The sequence below is a fragment of the Nakaseomyces glabratus genome, chromosome H (assembly GCF_010111755.1).
Source record: "Nakaseomyces glabratus chromosome H, complete sequence".
Lineage (NCBI taxonomy): Eukaryota > Fungi > Ascomycota > Saccharomycetes > Saccharomycetales > Saccharomycetaceae > Nakaseomyces > Nakaseomyces glabratus.
The window spans coordinates 686259-703673 of record NC_088958.1 but is presented as its reverse complement, the minus strand read 5'-3'; the positions used below and the strand labels follow the sequence as shown (position 1 = coordinate 703673).

Genomic DNA, 17415 nt, shown 5'->3' with positions numbered 1-17415 from the left:
AAGCTCAAATGAGTCCTCAGTTATGACTATCTTGTGGGACCCAAGGCTGTTTACTTGTCATATCCACTCCCAAATACTGATAATCAAAGGGGGTTACTAAAACACACACAATGGTGAACGACTCTGTGGAGATTACTACTATATGTCCCGATGTTGAGAACTCGCAGTTTCTGCTAAGCAGCTCGGTTCAAGACCTCAGAAAAGTATCGCAAACACCGCTTGGTACAGTTCACAGGAGTCTTCCTCGTATTAAGATCCTGGGTACAGGTGGTACTATTGCCTCAAAAGGTAGTGACAGCTCCCAGACTGCTGGCTACCATGTTGATTTGACCATCCAGGACATGCTGAGTGCCATTCCGGACATTTCAGGTATCTGTGAGTTAGAATATGAGCAACTGTGTAATGTTGACTCGAAGGATATCGACGAGGCGCTGTTGTTCAAGATATACAAAGGTATCTCTGACTCCCTGCAGAGTTTTGACGGTATTGTCATCACTCATGGTACTGATACTTTGGCTGAGACTGCGTTTTTTATAGAGAGCACCATTGATGCTGGCGACGTACCTATTGTGCTGGTTGGCTCTATGAGACCATCCACCAGTGTTTCTGCAGATGGTCCCATGAACTTGTACCAAGCTATCTGTATCGCATCGGATAAGAAGTCCAGAGGCAGAAGCGTCCTCGTTTCCCTGAATGACCAGATCTCTGCGGGTTACTACATCACAAAGACCAATGCTAACAGTTTGGACACATTCAACGTAAGACAAGGTTATCTCGGAAATTTCTTCAACAACGAGATCCACTACTATTACCCACCAGTGAAGCCAATGGGTTGCCACAAATTCAAGTTGAAGTTCGACGATGTTGAAGAAAAATACACAGGTTTCAACTTCCCAAAGGTTGCCATCCTATACGCACACCAAGCTTTTGAGCCAGAGCTATTTGACCTTGTATCAGATAAATACGATGGTATCGTGATAGCTACTATGGGTGCCGGTTCTTTGCCAGATAACGTGAACCAGAAGGCACTCACTTTAAAGGTCCCAATTGTCTACTCAAAGAGATCCATGGATGGTATGATTCCAGTGGCTAACTTGCCAAAGGCTGCAGACGGAACACATAACTACGTGATTGCTTCTGGGTACTTGAACCCAGAGAAGAGTAGAATCCTGCTACAACTCTGCCTGGCAGGTAAGTACAGCTTGCATGAGATAAGGCACGTCTTTGCCGGTGTCTACGGTGGCTAGACTGTCCCCAGCAACATGTAATGATACAACATATTTTAAAAAGCATCTGATAGAATAGATAAAATAACAATTGTAATTCAAACATATATACGAAACTGTATTTTAGTCCAGTCTATAAAGTACTATCGACTGTCTACAAGGCCTATTGTTATCATCCATAACGGTTTAGTTTGAAGAACTCGTCGTGCTCAGACTGTATAAGAAAAGAAGGCATAGTTATAGTGCTTCCTGAATTGATAGTGTAAGTGATCTTGGCGCAGTATTATTGTTGAAAGAAAGCCATAGTATTTCCAACAAGAGCAACAGGGTGGCTTGTTAATATTGAATATGTTTAGGCGAGGGTTTCACTCCAGTGTTAAGGCTGCTGAGAGAACCAGAGTGTGGAGCGATTTCAGTAACAGGTCTAAGTCTCTTGGTATCAACAATGTGCTGGTGAAGAAGAATGTATTGGAAGGCTCTAGTGCTGTTAAAGGCGGTCCCGTTACCATTGGCAGAAAATCTAACAGACTCAAGTACAATTCCCCCGAGCACATCGACGAAGCATTTGCGGTTAGTTACAAGTATTTGGAGGACCATGCCAGTAAACTATATGAGAAAGCTAAAGGACAGGAGAATGAGCTTGAACGTGAAAAGTTGATTGCGAAGGCAGAATCCGGTAATCCTGAAGTATTGTACAACTTTCAATACCACGAGAAGATTGAGAACGATCCTCGAATCATTGATTACACGCAACCAGTTTATAGACACTTGGGTAGGAAGCACTGGGAGTCCTATAGTCAGATGTTATTGATGCAAAGATTGGAAAGTTTGCAGGTTATTCCGGACACAATGCCTACACTTGTTCCCAAGGCAGAAGTCAACATCAGATTTCCATACTCCACTGGTGTGAACAAATGGGTTGAACCGGGTGAGTTTCTATCTTCGAATGTGACATCTTTACCACCAGCGGTTAAGATCCAAGAATACGATCTTGTTGACCCAAGCAAGCAACTATACTCTGTGCTGATTGTGAATCCCGATGAGCCAGATGTTGAAAATGACACATTCAAGACTACGCTAGCATTTGGCCTTGTAAATATTAAGATTGACTATAACGACAACGTTGTAGATCCTAGAAGATACACAGATGAGAACGTTCTTGCCGAGTACGTGCCACCTGTGCCGGAGAAGAATGTCCCAGCTCAAAGGTACAGTGTCTGGGTCTTCAGACAAACTGAACCAATTGCCAAGGGCGATGTTGTTAGGGATAACTTTAACATCAGAGACTTTGCGTCAAAGAACAACATGGAAGCTATTGGTGCGCATGTATGGAGAAGTGAATGGGATCTAAACGTCTCTAAAGTGAGAGAGATGTACAATATGCCAACAGGAAGAGTCTTCAGCAGAGTCAGAAGGTAAACAAATTAAATAGTAGGGTTTCAAAGAATCCTTTTTTATATTCTCATGTATATACAAAATAATGAAGTTAGCGAACTTTTTTTGCTTAGAATGTTTTGATTAAAACTACCGGAATTGGCTATTTACAATCTGTGTAGTTTGTTAAGAATACATAAAAATGAATAATAATGTAATGTAATGGGTTGTGGAGGGGCTTTCATAATGAATAAAGGCAATTATTGTATTGGGATATATCACTATGCCGTTGGAGTATGCACATAAACATGGCCATACAGTTTTCCACTGATGATGTTCAGAGGTAGAAACTCAAGCGTCTAGTGCATTCACGGCGTTGACGATCAACTCCCCGAAGTCTAAGTTAGGATCATCAAAGTTGATCTCCTTTGTAGTTGCCTTAGTCTTTGGCGGATGCAACTTGGCCCACTCGGCCTTGGCATCGGCTATAAGCTGCTGTCTCTTGCTAAACTCTTCTTCTTCCAACTTCTTTGCAGCAGCACCTCTCAGGGAGAAATCGGTCTTCAGGCCAACCAGCAGACCTAGGCCAAGCGCGGAGTATCTCAATACATTGACAGTAGACATTGGGGTTCTTTCACTATGCGAATATGGGCTCGTTGGATGAAGCTAAGATATATACGTCCCTTCCAAGACGTTATACTACTATTTTAATTCAATTGTGAAGAGGAACTTCGCTATGAGAGAGTCTCAGCTGCGACGATTGAGGACAGGCCAATCAGATCAGGGAACGCTTTGTACGGGGTATTGTGTGTGTGTGTGTGTGTGGGTGTGGTGGGAATCATAGCAATACAGAGCAGAGCAATCTAACAAGCTAAACATATACAGAGCTATCCCCGCTATTATCCGGTAATACTATTATACAAAGTATGCATGGAATCATGCCAGACCTAGCTGTCACGCCGAGATCAGTGCTGCAGACAGCTATCAAAGTCCTAAGAACACATTGGCACACAAAATCTATAGACAGACAATTGCAGTTGTAAATATATAGGTAAATACACATGCAAATACATATGCAAATGCATTTGTAAATACATCTGTAAATACTGTAAATACATACTGGTGTGTCTGGCTTCAATGGGAGGCGATGGTTTCATGTGATATACGTACAACGTCACATAGTGGCAAAATGCGCGATGGGAGCGATTGAAGGGGAATTTTGGCAAAAGTGCAGTACAGAGGGAACATATATAATGGGGCCATTGCGGTGTGCATTGAGTTTCTAGATTGTACAGGAAAGGCAGTAGACACAAAGGAGATGGCTGATCGTTACTCATTCTCGCTGACCACTTTTTCCCCCAGCGGTAAGCTGGGTCAGATTGACTATGCCTTGACTGCGGTGAAGCAAGGTGTTACCTCCCTGGGTATCAAGGCCACTAATGGTGTTGTAATTGCCACTGAGAAGAAGTCCAGCTCTCCATTGGCGCTGACTGAGACGCTGTCGAAGGTGTCGCTGCTGACACCGGACATTGGTGCTGTGTACTCCGGTATTGGCCCGGACTACAGGGTGCTGGTGGACAAGTCTCGGAAAGTCGCACATACGAATTACAAGAGGATATACGGGGAGTACCCGCCTACAAAGCTTTTGGTCTCCGAGATTGCCAAAATCATGCAGGAGGCTACACAGTCCGGTGGTGTGAGGCCCTTCGGCGTGTCTTTGCTTGTGGCGGGCTACGACGAACATAACGGGTACAGTTTATACCAGGTGGATCCATCTGGTTCCTACTTTCCATGGAAGGCTACTTCCATCGGTAAAGGCTCCACTGCGGCAAAGACTTTCCTGGAGAAAAGATGGAATAATGAGCTAGAGTTAGAGGACGCTATACATATTGCACTTTTGACTTTGAAAGAGTCCGTGGAAGGTGAATTTAATGGCGACACTATAGAAATAGCTGTCATCGGAGAACCTAACACCGATCTTCTCGGATACAAAGGTGTAGAAAAGGATAAGGGCCCAAGATTCAGAACATTGTCCACCCAGGAGATTAATGACAGGTTGGAAGCACTTTAAGAGCCACGACTTTTATAATTATGTACATGCATTTAAAATAAAATAGAGAATAAAATCACTGTAATAGCAACTGCTTTGCAAAATATAACTGATCTAATTGTAAAATAACTTGTTCAATACGCAATAACTGCTATTATAAAGTAAAATTCCGCTCAGGTAGATAAGACAAAGTAGTCCGATTATCTATAATTTACAATGCTATAGATGGCTTCATGTAACCAATAATTAAAAATGCTGATATTCCATAGATTCTATACAAGTATCTTAATAATGGTAATGCAAATTCTCTAACTGAATGGATTTTTTAATGGATCAATGACTTGACCAGGTTTGGTTATGACTCTAGGTTTGATCATCTTTTGATGAGTAGATCTGGCAGTCCATTCTTGACCAAGTGGCATACGCAACGATCTCTCGTACTGTTCCCTGCTCTCAAATGGGAATGGAACGGCAGATGATTGGTATTTCATATTTTTCTTATTCACCTTTTCATTTATTATGACATTCTTTAAGTACTTGTCCTTTCTCTTATCTTTATCAACAACACCCTTGATCTTCTTGATAAATTTCCTCTTCTTTCTAGGGTTCACACCAGAACCTGCCCAATCACCCCAGCCAGGTAATGTAACATCTTCTTCTTTATCACCTTCATCATCAGCAACTCTGGTCTTCTCTTGTTCAAATTCCGCAACAACATCATCACCTGCAAACGCTTCCGCAATGACATCTTGTTGTTTGAACATAAATTCCTGACCTTCATCATCAGATCCACCATAAGGATCAACAATCTTCAGAGAATTGGACTTATCTGTAGTTAGCAGTAATTCATCACTATCATTTTCTCTTTTATTAGATTTCTTACTCTTGGCCTTGGCTTTCTCAATCTTGTTAGCACTCTTAGAAAGCTTTGAGCTATCTTTGTCAATGATATGTACTTTGCTAGACTGCTTGACATTAACATCTTCATCATCACTCCCATCAAGCCATGGATTACTGGACTCTGATTTAGTTTTTGATTTTGGGGCAGTTTTTTCTTCTTTAGGCGGCACAACTTCTTCAACAACATCAATTATTTCTTCCTCATTATTTTCATTTCTACGCTTTAATCTGTTAACTAAAGTTCTGGACTCGTCTATTTCCTTTTCCTTCCTAACTTCTTCTTTAATTTTTTTCATTTCATGCCTCATTTCCAAATCACCAGGAGCATAAGTTCTTCTTCCTTTATTAATGGATGTTACTGTGTCCTTACCCTCAATGACTGGCTTTTCATCATCGCTTTCAAAGAGATCATCATCACCTGTCTTTTCAAATTCCCTTAATTTCTCAATAAACTGTTTGTTTTCTGCCTTTTCTCTGGCTTCAGCATTTTTCATGAAAGCCATATTCATCACACCAGTTTTTCCAACCTTTTCCACATCAATATCTTGCTCTGAGTCTTGTTCAATATCGCTAATATTATTATCTGAGTCACCCGATTGCCTATCAATGATCTTATCTCTTAGTTTTTCACCTTGTCTCAACATTTCTTCCATTTCTTCTCTGGTTTCCTTGTCATTTGCCATACCATGTTTTATCATGTCTTTAGCCCACTTAGAGCTTGTCTTATGTTTTAGCGTCATTCTTTCCTTTGCTCTTCTAATGTCATGTTCAGTATCACTCTCATCAGACAATCCGGCAAGTTCTCTGTTCTTCATAGCTTCTTTCTTTTTGATTCTTCTATAAGTTTTCGACTTAATTTTCTTTAATCTCTTAGCTTTGCGCTCTTCTCTAAACATAAGCTCCCTCATCAGCCTCATCTCAGCCGTCCTTTTCTTCATCTCTTCAGGAGTCATCTTTGCAGTAGCAAGCTCTTCAAAAGTGGATTCCTTTTGAGGATCAACTAAATTACTTTCGCCTAGTAGTTCATCGACCTTACTTTGAAGTTCAGAAGTAGGCTTCTCTGTCATTCTTGTAAAAGCTGAAGCGTCATTGTGAACTTTTTCTTTATTCGAACCTAATACTAGGTGCTCGGCTCTTCTATTCTGCTGAACAACTTCAGTCCATTTATTCATTTCTTCTTTAGAGATTTCATAGGCTGCTTTACGCTCATTTCTTTGCTGAATTCTCTGTGGTAGTGGAACTGCAGTTGCTAATGACTTACCTTTCAGAAGACTGGCTTGTGTCACTGCATGTTTATCATCTATGGCGCCCATCATTTCTTCCATACTCAACTTCTGAATCCCGGATTCGCTAGTTAATGATGGCAGAGCAAAATCATTAGCTTCACCATGACCATAGTTACTTAGTTTTTTTGGAACGTGCATTTCAGTCTCTTTTACTAACTTTGAAGTAACATTAGCAAGATCAATATCTTCTTCATCATCTGAAATTTCATCAAATGGATCCTCACTTTCTTGGCTTTCATCATCGCTGGATTCCTCATCAGAGGAAGATGAACCTTCAGATGAGCTATCTACATCACTAGCAAGTTGTAAGCTTTCATCTCTTGTCGTTGAACCTTTGGTATCATCTCCACCCTTGGTGTCCATATCCCAAATTTGCGATAGTGGCATAAGTTCATCTTCATCGATAGAAGTATAATTCTCCTCCTCCTCTTCACTATTATATTCACCTCTTTTCTTCTTGTCACGGATAGTTTGAGACATCTTTGAATTTAGGATATCATAGTCATCGTCTGAACCAAGCGCTTCATCAGAGTCTAGCTCTTCATCTTCAAAAGAATCACCGCCATCCTCAACATCTTCATCGTCACCCCCGTTTACCATCTTCAAAAGATTAACAACAGTACCATTCTTCTTATTTCTATCATAAAATTCTTCTTCTTCTTCAGAATCTTGACCTCCAACTTCCCTCTCTGCAAGTTCAAGGGCATTTAAAGCTCTCTTGGAGCTTTTAGATCTTGTATTTCCTTTACGTTTTGCCATCTTATAGTCTTATTGCTGAAAGAACAGAATAAGTAAATGATGCACCAAAGCAATTCTCTTTATTGTAATTCTAGTGTCTGTTGCTTATTGTGATAGTATTGTTATACCTGCTATTATAATGCGATGAGCTTCAGCTCATCGCAAATTTTTTTTTTGGGCCGTAAGATGAAAAAGTTTCAAATTCCGAAAAGGGAAATATGATTTCTGACCAAAATTTCCAGATGTAGGAAAACCTTTCCTAATTAAGTATCTATGTTATATCTATGTTATATCATTACAATGCAGTGTTAATATTGTTTGACACAGAATTATATGAAATTAGTACCTCTGATTGCTTTTCATCTGTACAGAATCAGAGCAGATCAGTACCGTTTTTATTACCGTTCTTTGTCATCTTAGCTGATTTTGCCCCGAATTGAATAGCCCTCTTCTTTTCTGCCGATAAACCATGTAAACCCAAGATGGAAGATGCAATGTTTCTTAAGATCATCTTGTCCCTCTTGTAATTTAAAGGAATACTCGCAGTAGAGAACTCTACCACTTCTTCTGCTAAGAATGGGTAGCGTACCTCCACACCGTTGGAGGCTATCACCTTGTCGTCTCTATTCAAGTTTCTGCGGTAAATATTATTGATCTGTGTGGTCAGTTCGTTAGCCAATTCATCTTCGTGCTTATTGCTCAGTTTATAATATCCTCCGTATAGCTCATCAGCACCAAGTCCACTAAATAAAACAAGTCCCTTCCTTTTATATTCTTTTCTGACACCATTTTCATCAGTAATAAAGCCGTCTCCTCTAGATGCAAAATAAAAGGCAATTGCGATTGATAAATCCATTTCGGTATTTTTAGGGTACATCAAATCGACTACTTCTGGTCTATGTTTCATATATTCAGCATAGGACACATCAACTTCTATAAGCTTGATATTAATATTTGGATACTTTTCGCAGAGTTCCGAGTAACTTTTTACTGCAAGTTGCCTATCTGGTGCATCTTGTGGCATCATTCCTGTCCTCAAGTTTTCAAAAGCAACATTAAGAAGTTCAATGGTTGCATGATCATGCATATTCCTAGAGATTAATGTCTCACATACGATTGCAGTTATAACTGAACAGTCAAGCCCTCCTGAAAAAAGGATTGATATAGGTGAATTCTCTATATGTAAAGGGTGTATAGACTCTACTCGCTTTCTTGTAGCACCGCTTAGTAAGTCATATAAATTCTTGGTACATGTGTCAATATGTGTCATGTCATCATCATGTTCTCTTGTGATTGACCAAGGTTTTCGAAGAGTGCTTGTTGTATCAAGAATGTTTCTATCAATATCATATTTATAAATGACCCCTGCCACACAATCGTTAAATATTCTACTACCATTATCACTTCCAGATACACTAGTAACTATCAACTCACTAATATTGTAGTTTAATGAATATGACAAACTCCTTTTACCTATAGTGTCTCTACCAAAGTATATTAGATTGTTCTCTAAATCTTGTATTGTGAACGCAAATTCCCCATCTAAGCCATGTAAAATGTTGAAGATATCATCTTCAGAAATACATTTTTTCAATAGTCCAGATAAAAATTGTGTATCATTCCCACTTTCAATTATTTCGTCATTATATAACTCGCCGTTAAATTGTAACACATACTTATTTCCAATAACTATGCTTTGTTTAGTAAACGGTTGACGTAGCGATAGCACAGAGGATATCCAAATGGAATTAACATCTTTTATTTGTCTCATAGAGCAGTAGTTTGGTCCTCTACATCTTACCAATTTCACAATTGATTCAATATTATCATCGTAACCTAACCTGGGAACTTCATCCTCATAAAACTCCAGTAACCGGTCATTTTCAGCTTTGAAACTTGGCCCATAGCAAAGTAATATACCACACATCAGATATTGGCAATATTTTTTAACCTTTTTGGATTGGCTTACTAGGGTACTTAGTTCATGACAAAATGCAGTATAAATTTTGATATGAATTGACCTCATCGCATCTTTTATTGTTTTTGCAAGAAAATCGCTGATCTACAGAGATCCGAAAAGTTAAAAGGGAAATAGACTAAAAGTATTCTACGACTAGCTTTGGTAATATATACACAAGCAAATAACATTCTTATAGACCGAAGACAACTTTTTTGTACAGAGGATTGCTATATAGCGTTAGATACCACAGGTACGCAACTCTAGATTAAAGAAAATGGAGAGTAGTCACATTAGGGAGCCGAAGGGCCAAGCATCAGACCGTGATATGAATTCAAATAAAACAAGTCAAGCATCTGAAGAACTCCAAAGCAACTTTAAACCTGAATTGAACGAGCAGCTAGAGTCGCACAACCAAGTTGTCAATGCTTTACAATCACCAGAACATGAAGAAGAAGACGTAAATGAAACATACTATAACTTTCAACTATTTCTTGACCAAATACAGGATGCTAGGTGTGCACCATTGATTAAGTATACAAGATCCTTTCTGCGAAATTTTGTTACACAGCGTGCAATTTGGTCCGCTACAGAACAGGATAAGCTTATCAAAGATTTCAAAACATTTATTTATTCAAAGTATAAGGACTTCAAGCCATTCAGTGATTTGAACAAAACTGAATTAAGAAATGCAGAGGAAGGTATGGAAAAACTCCTGACTGGTAAGCTTTATCACCATTTATTTTCACCATTATTAGCAGAAAGAGCCAAAGCCGCTGGAATTGAAGCTGACAAGGAACATTTGGATGATATCGAGAAGGATAAAATGTTCATAAAGAAAGTTGCAGAATTCAAATTTATAGAACCAACAAATTTAGACATTAGTTTCCAGAATGTGAAAAGGGTTAAGAAATTTACTAGCTTTGCTAGTATTGAGCTAAACAAAATGAACAACTTCAAAGCCCCAAGAGACAAAATGGTTTGCATTTTAAATGCCTCTAAGATATTGTTTGGTCTCATGAAACATTCAGAAGAAACTGGTGCTGATTGTTTTGTTCCATTACTAATTTACACACTATTAAGCGGTAAAATTGAAAACCTTGTCTCCAATATAAATTTCATCGAGAGGTTCCGTTATTCTTCTTTATTCCGTGGAGAAGAAGCTTATTATCTAAGCAGTTTACAAGCGGCTTCTAATTTTATACTGAAACTTGATAAAAAATCGTTGACTATAGAGAATGAGAAAGATTTTGATACCAAATATGAACAGAATATCGAAAATGTAAAGCAAGATCAGCTACAAAAGGAAAAACTACTTAAGGAAACCAAGCAGGAAGAATCATCCAACATGCTCGATGACGTCTCGAATATGGTTATGAATAAACTGAATGAGTTTTTTATTCAAGATGAACCTCAGAAAGAAAAGAAGAAAGAGGTCCACCATAAAGCCAATTCAAAAAATGAAGATGGTGAAGTAGCTTCAATGATCAAACAGCTAGAGGCAAAGGAACACCAAGAAACTGTAGAGACACTAACATCTATGTTTCCTGATCTGGATGTTGAGATTATAGAAGATGTTTGTATTGCTAAAAAACACAGAATTGGCCCCTGTGTTGATGTATTACTGACACTATCCAATTAGTTCGCCACATACACGGTTATTATTAAACTAGATCCTAGTGCAAGATCTGAACTATCCATAAAAGAAAGGGGTCATAGCCAAGCCTACATTTTATCGCTAGTAAGTGTCAAACCCCATAACTACACACATAAGGTATATGCTTAAAAGAACATTAGTAATTCACACACCAGTACAATTATTTTATTATGTGCAGACTATTCAAATGCCACCATTGTCACCTTAAATCCGTTTTCTGTGATTGTGCGCATTAATTACTGGGATCAAAATTTATCTGAAAAAAAATTCCCAACGATTGGCAACTGGGAGAGAACACCTTTGAAAGTTTCATTGTGGCAATGTGCTCGCACTTCGAACAAAGCCCTGGATTGCCCCCGGATAGTTGTATTAATTCAGTAAAAGTGGCAAATAATAGACGAGGGGTCGGATAGATACTCTTCACGTCGTTTTCCTGAATATTCTTGGACAATCGAAAGATACTGAGAAAATCTGCCCAGTGAATCAATTTGTATGAGCATTTTAGTAAAGTTTAATTTGATTTCTATCTTTGCATTGTATATATAAATCTCAGTGGAGGGCTCGAAAAATAATACCATATCATAATTAGATTACATTAAAGAGGTGAATTTCGTTATAGAGGAAGCAACAGAGTATCTACGATGAAATTGTCATATTTACTACTGGCAGGCATTGTTGCTGGTGAAGGAAACTCAACCAATAATCAGACAAATTGGACCACAGAAAACCATTTCTGTGCCATGGACAAAGATTTGATGATCAGTCCCAGTTGTAATGTAACATTTACCGAGTTAAATGTCATCAACAAGAGTATAAGAAAAAATCTGGTATCATTAGTACGAACCGATTTCTTCAAGTATTTCAAGATAGATCCTGATAAGCAATGCACATTCTGGGACAACAACGATGGTTTATGTTTCAGCCGGGACTGTATGGTCGATGTGGTGACAGATTGGGACAGTTTGCCTGAAATATGGCAGCCAGAAGTTCTTGGTGGTCTAGATGAGGCTCAAGACGCATCGGGGTCTGATGAGAAAGAATGGACATTTTTGGATGATCTATGTGCAGAAAGTCAACAACAATCAAAACCCAAGCCTTTGCTAGATGTGGATGATAATAATTACTGTGATATAAATGACTTTAGTGGAGAGAATGCTGTATTAGTTGATCTAACTAAAAACCCAGAAAGATTTACCGGCTATGGTGGTCAACAGTCCTCTCAAATTTGGACCAGTATATATGGGGAGAACTGCTCCCCATTGGGTAAGGACTTGGTGAAATCTGGCAAAGCTTCTCAAGATGAAGTTAGTATGGCTAGAGATGTATTCTTTAGGTTTGTCTCTGGTCTACATGCATCGATTGGTACACATCTATCAAATGACCATTTGAATACAGAAAATGGTAAATGGGAACCTAATCTAGACTTATTTATGCTAAGAGTAGGTAACTTTCCAGATCGTGTGACCAACATCTACTTCAATTATGCAGTTATAGCTAAGTCATTGTGGAAGATCAAACCATATCTGTCCAGAATAGAATTCTGTAACGACTATGACGATCCTGTCAAGTCTAAAATATTGAGCATTGTCTCCAAATTGGATAGCTCAATATTCAATGAAGATTTGTTGTTCCAAAATGATCTAAGTTCATCACTAAAGAATGAATTTAGAGCTCGCTTCAAAAATGTTACTAAAATCATGGATTGTGTCCATTGTGATAGATGTAAGTTATGGGGTAAAGTCCAAACTACAGGTATGGCCACTAGTTTGAAGATTTTGTTTGACCTTGATGAAGCTGATGAGTCATCTAAGCAAAAGTTCGTCGATAAGTTAACGAAATATGAATTAATTGCTCTGTTCAATACTTTTGATAAATTATCTGAATCTGTTGAATATATCAACAATTTCGAAAAGTTATACAAGAGAAGGGAAGGTGGTGATTCTTATACCAACTTTTTCCAAAACAATTTCTTCAAAATATTGGAGAAAATGAAGAAAGGTTGGAGTACTATCAATGATAGTGTGTCCAATAACAAAGAATATAATAACAGTGCTCAAAATAGCGAAAGTATATCAGATCCTTCAGAGGAATCTATGACTTCACTAGTGAAGGACGCTGTAGAAGAGGTTAAAAATACAACCAAATCATCTTTATCCGATAATGATGAATTTCTTACAGCTAAGCTTTCCGAAAACAATGAGAATATCGAGGAAAACAAACTAGAAGATAAGTTAAATGAGCAAGAGGCATTTGCTGACCTTAAAATGCCCATTAGAAAGAAAAAATTAACTAAAAAGAAAAGTAATGGCACCTTAGATATCTGGATCAATGCCTGGCATACGGAAACTCACAATGTTATGGAAGCCATCAAGTTCATATTGAGAAGTTATATAGATCTTCCAAGGAACCTGTGGAGATTGACGATAGTAACGGTGAACAAATTGTGGAACAACTTTGTTGGTGTAGCTAACTATGTCAGTGAGGAACCTGGTGAAGAAATCATTTATGATTTGGACTTCCAATGATTTTATCTCTTTGTGTGCTTTTATTGTTGTGTTTCTTTAGCGTATAAAAGTTTGTATTTTAGTTTTTTATTTTGGTATATAGATTTAGACAACCAAGTCTTAAAAGGATAAATTGGTAAAAACCATATTATTTTCAGATATTATTTAATGTTAATATACAAATACCGCTAGATGTTGAATACACCTTCAAGACTTTACTTTAGCTTTCTTGGTTCTCTTTTTCTTCTCTTTGACCGGCACAGTGGACTCTTGAGTCTCGACAGTTACCGGCGCTTCTTTTGGCTTGGAATCTTCATCGTCGTCTTCATCGTCGTCTTCATCATCATCATCGTCTTCATCCTCTTTATATCTCTTTAGATTTTGATTTTCATTCTCATTGAATTGCTTCTTAGCTTCGGTAATCAATGCATTGGTCGATATTAATTCTTCTGCTCTAGCTAATTTAATGGGATCCTTTCTCAAAACAAATTTGAAATCCTCAAGCCGTATCTTATTTCTACTGGAGGAATTAGCAACATGCGCAGCCTCAGCACATATGTCAACCAGATAAGAAGAGACCAGCTCGTCCAGGCATTGAACAGTTTTGTTTAATGGTTGCGCGACGTCACCGTATGCGTACAGTAAAGAGTTAATATCTTTGTGAAAAAGATTTGTCTTCTTCAACCGTCTGCGAGACATTGTGTTGCTTTGTAACTTCTGGCTTCCTATTTGACTTTGGCCAATAGGTATTGTTTTCGAGGATTATTCTGCCTTAAGCTCATCGCTTTTTATCAGCCCATCAGGGTTTTCAAACATTTTTTCAAAAACAAAACTAAATTTGTAAGAATTACATTGGAATATTGGCAATGAAAAGCCAATATCATACATAACTGATAAAAACTGTTATTTCAATACCTCATAGACTGCCATAATCATAGGTTAGTGAAGCTTACTATCATATTGTGGTTAATATTATCCGTTTTTTTCCTATTGTCACACATTTTTGGTAGTTCTTAGCCATCAAATACAACAATTAATCAAGTAATAAGAACTGGCATCATATCAGCAATATATCGTTAGACTTCTGATATTATTTAGTACAGAATATTAATAGTCTCTATTGTTGCGTTATGGACAAGAAATCTACTCGGTCGGTAAAGACCTACTCTGGATGCTGGACATGCAGAGCTAGGAAAGTTAAATGTGATCTGGTGCGGCCAAGTTGTCTTCGATGCCGAAGATCAAAAGTTCAATGTGGTGGTTACAAAATCAAGCTACGTTGGTCGCCGTTACTACACTTTGATCTGTATGGTGTGCCTATGCCATCCAATGAATCTATCACTACGACTGAAGGTGATGATGTTGAGACATCAACAAATCTAAGAAGGAATGTGGAAAGAGTACGATACGAAGAAGAATACGAATACCATGAAGATATGGATGAAGAACTGTCAGAACTACATGCACCACCGGAGGATAAAATCGCCAATAACAAAACATGGATAATAAAAAAATTTGGTGTCTTTAGAGCAATTGAGAGAGAAGCAATCATTGCTGCAAAAAGAGGTAAAACTGATAAGCGGCCAGTACAGAAAAAGATTGCAAATGAACTTAATAGCAATAATAGCAATAATCATATTAATAATGAGCCATTGATGAAAAAGCCTAGACTAGCCCCATCAGTGGCAACATCAACAATGACCACACCAATTTCATTATCACCCACCTCACCAATGATGATCCCGGATACGTTAGGGCTAACATTTGATGGTAATCCTGCATTTATGTCCCCTTTGCCTATGGAGCTCTTACAACCTGATTTTATTCACGATCACAGCCATCTGGTTTCTTTATCAACGGAATCATGTTCTATAGTTCACAATAATGTTAGATTTTTATTGACACATTACTTAGAGAAAGTTCCTGATTTGATGACCATTGCACCTATTCCCAATAAAAATAAAAACCCATGGGCCAAAATTTATTTTCCTAGAGCTATCGCAGCTTTAGGCGAACTTATTGCATTTCCAAATTCTCAAAACTATGCTAGAATATCGCTTTTAAATGGCTGTTTGTCTGTTTCTTGTTTTAACCTAAAAGATTTACTGAAATATGATCCTGTATCCACAGATTTCTATCTTAACCTGGCAGTGGAGTTGAGAACCAGAGCTTCCCATTTCTTGAACTTAGCCCTAGAACAGGAAGAAGAATATGAAGAATATCGTGATATTCTTGAAGATGACGATATCGCAGAGGATTACAATAAACATTTCTGTGACATGCTTATCGCTATTCTAACAATGAACTCTATTGACATTGTTTGGGGTACAATGGTTGACTGTGATAACTATTTAAGGATCTGTGAACAACTGATTTCCAAGAACAAGAAAAGGGTAGTTGTCTCTAAGAAGATTAAGAGTTTATACACAATTTATGCGTTTTTAAAACTGATGCAAAATAGTACAGCAATGGAAACAATAACTTCAGAACCATCACTAGACTTTCACAACCCTGATATTATTCCTTACAAATATCTAAGAGAAACTTACGAAAATGATATTAAGACTATATTTACAGATCACTACGGGTCGACTAAAATGAATACACTTGGTGCAGATGCCCTAAATGCCTTACCGAATTCATTGGTATTGTTATTCTATGATTGTGTCTCATTGACTCGATATTATTTTTACCACAAGAAGAAAAGTGAAGGAATTGAGTTACCTACAGAATTTTTCATGAAGACAAGAGAATTTGAGGACAAGTTATCAAACTGGAAAAGTGAATGGGATTTCTTCGACAGCACCGGCAGAAATTTCCTCAGTCCTACAATTGAAGGTATCTACCATCATACTATGAGTTTTTACTATGGATTGTGCGTCTACTATTATAATTTCATAAAGAATCAGGATTATGAGTCTTTGAATGTTGAGGTTTGGAAAGTAATTTACCATTTGCAGCAAATTGAATTCTTGAAAGACAGCAGTGCGGGCAAAGAAGGTATTAAACTGATTCCTCTCATTTGGCAAGGTTTTATCGCCGGTTGTTTATGTTCTGACCCCGAAGTTCAAAGTGAGTTCAAAACTTGGTTTGACACTGTATCATTAACAGGTGCCGGTTCTTATCGTGGTGCAATTCAAATTATGTTCGAAGTTTGGAGAAGAAGAGACAACAATGAGCTTGGTGATGATTGGCTTTCAGTTTCACGCGATTGGGAAATGAATATCATGTTAACGTGATTTCTCTCCAATAGCAAATCAGATAATAAAATGTGTTTAAGTGATTAAAGGCACTTAGCCTCTTTCTGTTACATAATGGAATATCTCATATTTAGACTAACAATATCTATTTAAGGTTATTGTAGCAGAATTATTGCATTAACCTCGTTCAGTATCAGCTTTAAAAGCTACCAAACTATCCTCGGTTATGTACCAAGTAAACAGTCATACGTGACGATATTACATAACGAATTCTTACTAACCACTCTAAAAATATACATGTACGTACATTTCTTAGGAATCAAAGTATTAGAATTAGGATTCCTCTGATATTACTAAAATATTTCTTTACTACGATGTTTTCTGCGAAAAGGGTTTCCCCCTCTATCTATATTCTGGAAAATGAATTATAGATTCAACAGACCATTCCGTACAGAGCTTTCTTAAATTGCTTTTTTGCTGTCATGATTTATCAGAAAATCCAGGGCAAATGATACTGAGGTTG

At 37.8% G+C, this 17415-nt stretch overlaps 10 protein-coding genes across 10 annotated transcripts; 6 read left to right on the top strand and 4 right to left on the bottom strand.

The window, feature by feature from the left end:
- Window positions 1-110: 110 nt before the first annotated feature.
- On the top strand, window positions 111-1247 carry ASP1 (asparaginase ASP1; the record flags this gene model as incomplete). Its single annotated transcript, XM_447103.1, has 1 exon — window positions 111-1247. The coding sequence occupies one exon, from the start codon at window positions 111-113 to the stop codon at window positions 1245-1247; it is 1137 nt and encodes a 378-aa protein (XP_447103.1).
- A 327-nt stretch (window positions 1248-1574) lies between these two features.
- MRPL35 (mitochondrial 54S ribosomal protein mL38) lies at window positions 1575-2645 on the top strand (the record flags this gene model as incomplete). Its single annotated transcript, XM_447102.1, has 1 exon — window positions 1575-2645. The coding sequence occupies one exon, from the start codon at window positions 1575-1577 to the stop codon at window positions 2643-2645; it is 1071 nt and encodes a 356-aa protein (XP_447102.1).
- Window positions 2646-2951: 306 nt separating this feature from the next.
- On the bottom strand, window positions 2952-3224 carry TIM11 (F1F0 ATP synthase subunit e; the record flags this gene model as incomplete). The annotated part of the gene is made up of 1 exon (XM_002999507.1): window positions 2952-3224. The coding sequence occupies one exon, from the start codon at window positions 3222-3224 to the stop codon at window positions 2952-2954; it is 273 nt and encodes a 90-aa protein (XP_002999553.1).
- Window positions 3225-3918: 694 nt separating this feature from the next.
- PRE8 (proteasome core particle subunit alpha 2) lies at window positions 3919-4671 on the top strand (the record flags this gene model as incomplete). The annotated part of the gene is made up of 1 exon (XM_447101.1): window positions 3919-4671. The coding sequence occupies one exon, from the start codon at window positions 3919-3921 to the stop codon at window positions 4669-4671; it is 753 nt and encodes a 250-aa protein (XP_447101.1).
- A 287-nt stretch (window positions 4672-4958) lies between these two features.
- Window positions 4959-7595, bottom strand: UTP14 (Utp14p; the record flags this gene model as incomplete). Its single annotated transcript, XM_447100.1, has 1 exon — window positions 4959-7595. The coding sequence occupies one exon, from the start codon at window positions 7593-7595 to the stop codon at window positions 4959-4961; it is 2637 nt and encodes an 878-aa protein (XP_447100.1).
- Window positions 7596-7947: 352 nt separating this feature from the next.
- Window positions 7948-9501, bottom strand: GVI51_H06853 (putative asparagine synthase; the record flags this gene model as incomplete). The annotated part of the gene is made up of 1 exon (XM_447099.1): window positions 7948-9501. One exon carries the CDS (start codon window positions 9499-9501, stop codon window positions 7948-7950), a length of 1554 nt encoding a protein of 517 aa, XP_447099.1.
- Window positions 9502-9808: 307 nt separating this feature from the next.
- VPS9 (guanine nucleotide exchange factor VPS9) lies at window positions 9809-11173 on the top strand (the record flags this gene model as incomplete). Its single annotated transcript, XM_447098.1, has 1 exon — window positions 9809-11173. One exon carries the CDS (start codon window positions 9809-9811, stop codon window positions 11171-11173), a length of 1365 nt encoding a protein of 454 aa, XP_447098.1.
- Window positions 11174-11829: 656 nt separating this feature from the next.
- Window positions 11830-13713, top strand: ERO1 (ER oxidoreductin; the record flags this gene model as incomplete). Its single annotated transcript, XM_447097.1, has 1 exon — window positions 11830-13713. The coding sequence occupies one exon, from the start codon at window positions 11830-11832 to the stop codon at window positions 13711-13713; it is 1884 nt and encodes a 627-aa protein (XP_447097.1).
- Window positions 13714-13899: 186 nt separating this feature from the next.
- Window positions 13900-14391, bottom strand: TAF13 (Taf13p; the record flags this gene model as incomplete). Its single annotated transcript, XM_447096.1, has 1 exon — window positions 13900-14391. The coding sequence occupies one exon, from the start codon at window positions 14389-14391 to the stop codon at window positions 13900-13902; it is 492 nt and encodes a 163-aa protein (XP_447096.1).
- Window positions 14392-14822: 431 nt separating this feature from the next.
- ARG81 (Arg81p) lies at window positions 14823-16931 on the top strand (the record flags this gene model as incomplete). The annotated part of the gene is made up of 1 exon (XM_447095.1): window positions 14823-16931. The coding sequence occupies one exon, from the start codon at window positions 14823-14825 to the stop codon at window positions 16929-16931; it is 2109 nt and encodes a 702-aa protein (XP_447095.1).
- Between the last annotated feature and the right edge of the window lie 484 nt (window positions 16932-17415).